General features: G+C 38.9%; 1 protein-coding gene across 1 annotated transcript in view; it reads left to right on the forward strand.

Annotated features, from left to right (window-relative positions):
- LOC140232027 (phosphoribosyl pyrophosphate synthase-associated protein 2-like) overlaps positions 1-6331 on the forward strand; it is a 13685-nt gene extending 7354 nt beyond the window's left edge. Inside the window, exons 4-9 of the mRNA XM_072312178.1 lie at positions 1-151; positions 515-630; positions 1693-1897; positions 2240-2310; positions 3274-3420; positions 5703-6331. The exon at positions 1-151 is cut by the window's left edge and continues 22 nt beyond it. Of these exons, the coding sequence (XP_072168279.1) occupies positions 1-151; positions 515-630; positions 1693-1897; positions 2240-2310; positions 3274-3420; positions 5703-5861 (849 nt within the window). The 3' untranslated portion in view covers positions 5862-6331. The remainder of the gene's footprint in view (positions 152-514; positions 631-1692; positions 1898-2239; positions 2311-3273; positions 3421-5702) is intronic.
- Positions 6332-10190: the final 3859 nt, after the last annotated feature.

The following is a 10190-nucleotide window of genomic DNA, read 5'->3' on the forward strand; positions in this document are numbered from 1 at the left end:
GAGCTGCTGATCATGGTGTACGCCTGCAAGACGTCGTCCGCACGGTCCATCGTTGCCGTCATTCCGTACCTCCCGTACAGCAAGCAGAGCCAGATGCGTAAGAGGGGCTCCATCGTTGCCAAGCTGCTGGCCACAATGCTCTGCAAATCTGGTGAGTTTGTGGCAGGGCTGGGACCTAACGTCAAAATAGGCAGTCCCTATTAGTCATAAGTTGTAAGAAATCTTTAATGAAAATGTGTGTCAAAATGAACAGTCAAGAGCAGAAATCTTGAGTAAGCATTCTTCTGTCGCCTTAGCAGTTTTGCAGAAATAGGTTTTGAAGATGTTTCATTAATGTCTGTCCATTGTGATTGTATGAGGTGAATATCATATTGTTATTGCTGAGTTCCAAGATTTAATGTGCAAAAGTATAGCATCACTTGTAAGTCCGGAGCCAAAGCTTGCAGCAACCATGTGATTGAGCAGTAGGGACCACGAATAAGATTAGATGCATGTCACTGTTTGTTACCTGCAGGTGTCACGCATGTGATTACCATGGATCTCCACCACAAAGAGATTCAGGGCTTCTTTGACGTCCCCGTGGACAACCTCAGAGCCTCGCCTTTCCTGGTGCAGTACATCCAGGAGCATGTAAGTTGATTGGCTGGACTGCAGGACTAATGGTTGTAGACTCTCCTAATGCAAGAGTACTAGTATGTTGTAGCATGCCACGATACTGGAAAAGTGGACATGTTCACAGGATGAAAACCTTTGCACATTTTGCTCGACATAAAACTAGCACAAAAATGCAAGCTCGCAATATTTTTTATTTTGTAATGCCCCTATATAATATTTATTAATATTTCGTATCTTGATTTTTAGGGAGGTATATTGTGTGGTAGTTCTGTTTAGAAGGGACGTAAAGCAAAAAGAACTATCATAAGTATAGGACGTTTTAGCGACGCATTAAAAACGTATGTTGTTGTCGGCTCAATTTTTACTGTTCAATATGAGAGCGTATTGAACGAAATGCATAGGCTAACATATTAATTTCCCACGGGCTACCCTTGTTACAGGTCGCTCAGTAATACACAGTATTGTATTTTGTCTCGTCAGTTGTGCAAGTACTTGCTGAGTGCGTGAATGCTTGATATGTGCTAAGTGCGCGAAATCTAATTGTTACAATTCACAAGCGCACAAACATCTTGCTACATACGCGAGAACAGTGTGAATCACTCATTTTTCAGTGCAGTGTCGACTTAGTCTAGTAAAAGTACGGTACTTCTTCACAATTTATGCCATCTGTAGATACTGATTATAGATGATGATTATATTGGATGGTTTTAATTCATGGAATACCAGGGAATATTGCACTCATTATGGCCAATATTGACTCATCTTTGATTCATGCAATACTGGCCCTAACTCATGCAATATTCCCTTGTATTCCCTGCATTGCTATCCAATATGGTATAAATATTGCATAAAAGTAAATCCTGTCAAATATATGCTGAGCCTCTAAGGTCTCCTTGATTCTTCAGGAGACTCCCGAAAAATTAAGCTGTCTTCATGTCCTGACAAGAGAGTATAATAGCCTTTTCAATATTGCATTTATTTTTTTGCCCATATTGAGATGCATGTAACATATGGAGTATCTCCCTGATAGCTCAGTGGATCCTGTATCATTTTGGTGCGTGAATGTTGGCATTCCAGATCCCCGACTGGCGTAACGGAGTGATCGTGGCGCGCAACCCCGGTTCGGCCAAGAGGGCGACATCGTATGCCGAGAGACTGAGGCTGGGGCTCGCCGTTATCCACGGAGAGCAAAAGGAGTCGGAATCAGAGCGTGTGGATGGACGTCACTCCCCTCCACCAGTCCCACCTGTCTACTCTGGCCAGAGCCTTGGGATGCTACCTTGTGAGTAAAAGGACTGCTGGGTTGTTTCTTAGTTACATGCAGATGCTTTGATACCATCATTACATTCTTGGATATTTTTACTAAGGTTAGCCTCCTCCTCTATATGTTGACATGATTTGAATTGATTGATTTTTATACTAGTATTACAATGGTATTGAAAAAAAAAATGCAATTAAAGCACTTTAAAGCAAAATCTTGTTTGGTCTTTTATTTCACTGTGCATAAGTGTATTTTGATATACCAAGTTTGTTAGCCCCAGTTATTGATGAAGATGTTGATTTGTTCAAGAATAATTTTGTCTGTACTCAAATAATGAAGTAATTTTCTCTATGTTTCTGGCAGTGTTCACCCCAAAGGAAAAACCACCCATAAATGTTGTTGGAGACGTAGGAGGAAGAATTGCGATCATTGTGGTGAGTAATAGTGAAAGACAGAATGAGAAAGATATACAGAAAAACTACAATTGTGATGTATACTCTAGTTGACCAAGATTGCCAGAGTAATTAGTCCCATGGTTTATTTCTGCCAGTCAAAAATCCTGAATGTTAAAGCAGCGTAGCACTAGGTGGTGCTTTCAGCGGCAGTACTGCTGTCTACACATTCCCACTTATTTATTTTCTTGTTGAGTCAGTGCTACTGTATTAAAAAGTGGAAATTTTCGCTGTGTTGAAATTTTCTTGCATTTCGTGCAACCAGAATCTAGCACGAAAATAAAAGCACACGAATAATTTTACATGCCATATGTTCCAGTAGCTGATGTCATGATTCCGCAGAATTAAAAACATGTGAAACTCTTCCTACCTGGTCAAATATCCACTTTTACAGTAGTTATCTTAGCTTGAAGAGAGTGTACCTCTCGATACTTGGGGCTCATCTTGAAGTGAAAAGTGACATGCCATTCTTCCCTCTGACATTTAGAAATATAAGTTGATATATCACCTAAAATAATAAAAATCACAGTCTCGTAAATTTTTGCTCAAAATGTAACTACTGTGAACAACACATACAATTTGCTTGTCTTCAGAGTTGACTTTTTTTTTTGGGGGGGGGGGGGATATTTTTATCAAAAAGTGTGCCTCAAATGATTGAAATTGGCATAAATTGTTAACCAGAAAGGGATAGTAAGAACTTGGTTTTGGCCGTATTTTTGAGCGATTGTGAAAAATTCAAGAGAAAAAATAACAGGTGAAATTGTTTTTTTTTGTGTGACTTGCACTCATAGTGCGTTCACTCATCATGCATACCTCATGTCATAATTTATACATAATATTTTCTAAAATAAATGTAAAAAATACATTAAGAAAGTGATGATGAATACTTGTTATGGAATGAGGACAGAAAATATCAAAGAATTATTTTGTCTTTTTGTCTCACAGGATGACATGATCGATGAAGCGGAATCATTTGTGGCTGCAGCAGAGGTTCTCAAGGAGCGAGGTGCTTACAAGATCTACATCGTGGCTACACATGGCCTACTGTCATCTGACACACCAAAGATCATAGAGGATTCATGTATAGATGAGGTAAGACACAAAGTGCATTCATAGCAGTGTGGATTCTAAAGGAAATAAATTGTAGTGGGAGTAACTGTCTTTTTCCTTGGAAACATTTTTTGAGTCTTGTCGCTGAACTCAATTCAAGTTACACTTAGTCATTGGCCATAAAGGTAATCTTCTTCCTTGGAGTCAAGTAAGTTTCATAGACCCCTTAAAATAAATTAAATGCATTTTTAGCTCACCTGAGCCAAAGGCTCAAGTGAGCTATTGCGATCGTTCTTCGTCCGTCGTGCATAAACTTTTTTCATTTTCATCTTCTTCTTGAAAACCCCAAGACCGATTTTCACTAAACTTGGCAAGTAGCATCCCTAGGGGATTAGGATCTAAGTTTGTAAAAATGGACACCATGCCCCACCCAGTGGGCCCCCAGGGGGGCCCAAACCCCCCCCCCCCCCCCCAAAAAAAAAGTAAGGAATCTTTAAAAATCTTCTTCTCTAGAACCAGAAGTGATAGAGCTAAGTTAATACTATAAGTTAGTACATTGATGACTGTAGTTTCAAGTTTGTTCATGGCGGAGTCAGGGGTGCCCCCCTTGGGACCCAGGGGAGGGGTCCTAATTGGGCCTAAATTGTACATTTTCATCTTCTTCTTAAGAACCCCATGACTGATTTTCACCAAACTTGGCAGGTAGTATCCCTAGGGGGTTAGGATCTCAATTTGTTAAAATGGGCACCATGCCCCACCCGTAAACCCCCCAAAATTAAGGAATCTTTAAAAATCTTCTTCTCTAGAACCGGAAGTGATAGAGCTAAGATAATACTATGAGTTAGTACACTGATGACTGTAGTTTCAAGTTTGTTCATGGCAGAATCAGGGGTGCCCCCCCTTGGGACCCAGCGAGGGGGGTGAGGAGGGGTCCTAATGGGGCCGAAATTGTACATTTTCATCTTCTTCTTGAGAACCCCATGACCGATTTTCACCAAACTTGGAGGGTAGTATCCCTAAGGGCATAGGATCTCAATTTGTTCAAATGGGCACAGAGTCCCACCTGGCAGGCCCCAAGGGCCCAAACCTTCCAAAATTAAGGAATAGAGCTAAGATAATACTATGAGTTAGTACATTAATGACTGTAGTTTCAAATTTGTTCATAGCAGATCCAGGGGTGCCCCTCTTGGGGCAGGGGGGAGGGATGAGGAGGTCCAAATGGGGGCTTAAATTGTACATTTTCATCTTCATCTCAAAAATCTCATGACGGATTTTTACCAAACTTTGCAGGTAGCATCCCTAGGGGTTTAGGATCTCAATTTATTAAAATGGGCACCATGCCCTACCCAGGGGGCCCCAGGAAGCCCACAATCCCCCAAAATTGAGGAATCAAAATTTGGGCCCATATTGTACATTTTCATCTTCTACTTGAGAATGTCTGGTCAAATTTGGTAGAGCAGTGAATAATTTAGATTAGTGACTGCGTGAAAGGTGAACTTGCGATACTCAGGTGAGTGCTAGACCCGCGGGTCTCTTGTTGTTCATTTCTCTATACTAGATGGCAGATTTTATCTTGAGAGTTACCAGTGCTGAAGTGGTGAAATGGTAATCGCCGTCTTCAGAGTAGTTTTAGTGTAAATTGGTAGAGCTTGCAAGAGAGTGGTATTGCCTGCTTTTGGGTGAAAACACTCTTGCACTGTGGTGGAATTGGTACGCAAGTATTAAATGATTCATAAACATTTCTTGCCCCCATTTATTGCTTCCAAACTCTGGAGTTAACCACTTTGTTTTTGGTTGAGAACAAATGTTTGTATGCCATTATACTCACAGTATGTACTTCATTAATGAAAAATAATTTATAAAAGGATTGAGTTCAGTGCACTATTATCAGCAGAGAAGTTTATAAATTATGATAATTTATTACATGACTTTAAAACATGCATAAGTACCAGAGATGTTGCATAGTTGTATGGTTTCATCCTGTGATGTCTCCTAACAAGTGAACAATGGTAAACCCATAAGAAACTCATATGTGAAGGTGTTGTAATTTCTGATAAAATCAAAACAAAACTCTTGGTCTGTAAGTGTGTCTGTGTGTGTATGTGTGCTGTATATTATTGTTCATATGAAAAAGAAAGAAAGATAAAAGATTGACAAAAACAAACAAAAAAGTGTGTGTGTGTGTGTGTGTGTGTGTGTGTGTATGTGTGTTGGTGTATTGGTGTATATGTGCCCTTGACATAAAATCATGCGAGAGATTGAGAAAAAAAGAAGAAACAAAAACAACTTTGCAGTTTTGTCTGAATTCTCATTTCCTTCTGCAGGTGATTGTCACAAACACAGTGTCACATGACCTGCAGAGGCTGCAGTGCAACAAGCTACGGACCGTCGATATCTCCCTTCTCCTCTCCGAATCCATCCGCAGAATACACTACGGCGAATCGATGTCGTACCTCTTCAGGAACATCCCTCTGGAGGATTGATGGAGGGGGTTGATCATTTCCACTCTTCGTGTGTCTCGAAATATTTGTGCGTGTTTTTGTTTCAGTTGTGAATTCAGTGAAAGAACAGTCGACCCATGCGCGCATGTCACATAAATGCTGGAAATAGCCATGTGTTGCCATGGTAGCAGTGGTGTGCTTGTGTATATAGGAAGATACCCTCATGTGAAATAGCATGGCGAAAAGTCAGTATTTCTTTGTGGAGGTCGATTTTAATTTCAGCAAACCAGAAAGCTGTCTTTGTTCTTGTCTGTAGCAGCGACATAAAGTTTGGACACCATACAGTTGCTCATGCCTTGTATTACGTGCAGAGATAATCTGCATGCCTTTTCTTTACATTAGCCTTGGCACACTATTACATAGTGATGTTGGATGGTTTTACAGCGTTTGATAACCCTTCAGTTCACTTCAAGGCTTTTGTGTGCCATCAGATGTGTATTAATCTTTCATTCCATCAAATCTATATGTTTTGCCAGAACCAGAACCAGAACCAATATTCTTAAAGGAGGAATAGCACATCAAGAGAAATACCTTTTTGGAGTCTGCTTGAAATTGTGTAATACCTTGTATTACTTTGGTGGCCTTAAGACACATACAGATTCAAACATGTCAAATATAGATAAAGAGTCTATTTCTGAAAATAAAATACTGTATTTTGAGTATTTGTGTGGGTCACTCTGTGACTGAATATATACTTCTGATTTGTCAACACAGTTTTCTTTAAATGCCCAACGTCAAGTCACAATTTAGTGAATGTAGGATACGTAGTGCACTGTGTGAGTGGGACTTCCCTTATATGTGCATCCTGATCCCACATATTTAGAAGTGACGCTGTGCATATATATGTTGATTACAGAGTGGCACATGAATGACTTTTCATAATTGTACTCATATCTTGTGACAGTCTGCAAAACATTTTGGCCAATTGCTGCACTATTCTCGAGAGTCCTTATACACATGATCTGTGTTTGTGTCTTGATAGTCAATGTTAGTTGATATTGAGGTGGGTGACTGCTGCTCAGTTCCATAATCCAAACTTATTCTCTTTGCTTGTACTCATATGTATATGTCGTCAAAGCTGTCTTTGTGGGTACATGACCCACAGACTAAGCTGAACTATGATCCACTTTGTAATGAAAAGTTTTGATGTTCTGTCCAGGAATGGCAGTTGATGTTTCAAGTGATTTTCATTAATTTCTATTTCCTTCCCCATGTTCATGCATTCATTGTGTTAGGCATTTTGCTGTCCTCATGAAGAATTTAATTGACATGAGAACATTACATTACTATAAATGAGGAAATGTTGGCGGTGTGGATATTTTCGCGCTTTTCACAAAACCAGACGCTAGTGCAAAAATAAAAGCATGCAAATATTTTTGTATGCCATATGTTCCAGTAGTTAATGTCCTGATTCCATGGAATTAAAAACTAGCGAAATCCATCTTACCTGGCCGAGCGTGGAAAATTACTCACGCAAAAATATCCACTTTTATAGTATGTGATATTTATGATAACATAGTTTGGTGAAAAAGTTTAGATAGCATTTCCTCTGAAATCAGAGAATTCTGGACACTTGCTAATATGGCATTACAATTATTATTTATTATTACTCAACCATCCCTAGACAAAGCTGGAGGTACTAGGTGTTTGGTTCATTTGTTTACTTTTCCATGTGTTTGTGCTAAGTTTTCTTTTTTTTTTTTTTTTTTTACATATTGGCAGAGACTGCCAAGAAGAGGCTGTTTTAAGGCAGCACACAATGATTTGAGGCCTCATGTGCTCGATTGGACCTTTACTCATAGGTATTACCTCTAATATACACTTCATATTACAATATGATCCAATTTAAAAGTGTGGTAATGAAAGAGAACTTTACTAAAAAAGTTTGTTTGAATTGAATAATCAGCGAAAAACAAACAAGAACATTTACACTTAGAAAATTGTAGCTATTTGCAATGGCGCATCATCATACCATTTGTCTTGTGCAGCTTATGATCAAAGTTTACAGATATTTACAGTGTCTGTAGGTGTATCTTTAAGATTATTTTGGACAGTATTTACTGCATGTATTCACCAAAGCTATTTCTTGCTGTAACTTTTATTTTACTTTTATTCATTGATTGGCAGGGATGTCCTGGAAGTAATTGCCAAAAGAGTTAGTATCATATATACCAAAGTTGTCCATATACTTTGCTGGGGTTACTATTGCTTTTTCTTTTGTGAGAATGTTGCATTGTTTCATCTCACCCATTTTGTCTACCTTTCAATGCCGCCAAAGTTGTGTGTGTGTGTGTGTGTGTGTGTGTGTGTGTGTGTGTGTGACAGAAATTATGTGATAGAATCGGCATGACCATCAACATAGTAACAGTAAAGGCTACCTTGCATGTTTCCCTCAAGTAGCTGCTATATACAGGTTTAATTATATTTGTTCAAGTTTGTGGATGCTTGGTATTTGTGAGCATTATTATTTCCACAATTCAGCAAATCAAATAACAAAAGAAAACAAAGTTGAGTGTATGGCAAGTGAATCAGGTGATTACTTGAGAAACATTCTGTTACCATCTTTTCCTGTGTTTGCATATGAATGGCTGTGTATTAGGCTGAAATTACTGTCCAACAATGCTTGTTGCTTAGATGTTATGTATTGAAGCCACAAACCATTGTAACTTGTAATAAATTACCAGAATGGCGGGGGGATTGCTGGATTTCTTTTAGGGAGATTTTGAGAACGAGCTATAGACTGTATTTGCAGAACTTGTGTACTAAAAAAAAACAAATAAACCTTCAAGAGGGAGTGAATTATTTGCTTTTATGTGTGACACCTTTCGTACTATCATCATTCCTCTGCCTGATATTTGTTCAATTTGAATTTTACAATGCAACATGTTTTTATTGTTATTTGTTCATGTGGGGTTTGTTGTTGCTTTGTTGTTGGTTTTTTTTTTTTTTTTGGTTTTTTTTTTCAGGGGGGTGGTGGTTATTCAAACATTATTGTTAACTTCTGGCATGGAGAAAATGGCATGAAAATCAGAATGGATGAATTATCATCATGTCTAAACATTTTATTAATTTGTGTTAGAAATGTGATTTTTTTTTTTGTATGACATATATTCCACATGTATCCCTTCATGTGCTGATTTTTCTTTTTTTTTTAAGTCTAAAAGATACCTTTTAAGTGTGTTTTTGGTACTAGTTTTTCTCACCATTCTGCTATGTAAACTGCTTTGTTCCCCATTTGCACTAGCTGATATTGTTGAGCTGTCAAAAAAAAAAAAAACCATTTGAGCAGTGCAATAAGTAGAACAGTGGCGGATCCAGAGGGGGGCGCAACCGGCGCACGCCCCCCTTTATTTTTCGTTAAAAACAAAAGAAATAAAAAGGGAAAAAAATGAAATGAAACCCGGAAGTGGCACCAGAAATATTAGTAACGCCCCCCCCCCCCCTTTCCAGAATTCCTGGGTCCGCCCCTGTAGAAGTGGCTCAGCTTGTGATAACTGTTAGTGATCACTTTACAAAATGTCTTTAGCCAAAACATACATTGCCTGGCATATTTAATTTTGATGGTATTGGTTACAGATGTGCTTGGCTTTTTCTAAGAAATGGTCAACTCTATCTTGATGGCCACACCTCTGTGATGGTCCCCTGTCTACAGCAGCCAGTAAATTTGATTCCCTGTAAGATACAGCATGAGTAAAAAAGCATGGATTCGTAGCATCCAACTCTCTTTGAAGGCCACTCAACACATTTCCTGTGTGTGGACAGTAATGGCAGACCTGACTGTAATGTCATTTAAAACATGTCATGCAAGTATGGTGTGGCATGTTGTGTTGGTTCAGTTCAATGCAATTAACTGTCAAAATAAATGAAAGGCCAGCCTTGTATTCCAAGGGTAAAGAAGCTGTGATTGTGCCCAGACTTCAGCAAAAACACACCGTTCCATATACATGCACATTATTCCATGTCTAGTGATATATTGAGCAGACCAGACGGTGGAGGCTGAGTGGTCAACCACTGTTTGGCCAGCCCATTACTAGATTAATGGAAATGGACATGTTGAGAGTTTTATGTTTTCTTGAATGATTGAATCCTGTAGAAATTTGTTCGTGAAGTTCATTCAGATCTCTGTGCATTTGTATTGGAGTATTGTCTGTCTTTGCAGTGGGGTGGTATTGGCTGTGGCTGTGCTGCAGTCATGCCATTTGTGCCACTAATGCAACAAAAGAGCAATCTTGAGCCATTTTCACAATACTGTAATCCCCTGTAAGTAAATCACATGACTAGCATAAGCAATAGTTTGGTCTTTCCGCTGTG

This window comes from Diadema setosum, chromosome 8 (assembly GCF_964275005.1).
Source record: "Diadema setosum chromosome 8, eeDiaSeto1, whole genome shotgun sequence".
NCBI classification, from domain to species: Eukaryota; Metazoa; Echinodermata; class Echinoidea; order Diadematoida; family Diadematidae; genus Diadema; species Diadema setosum.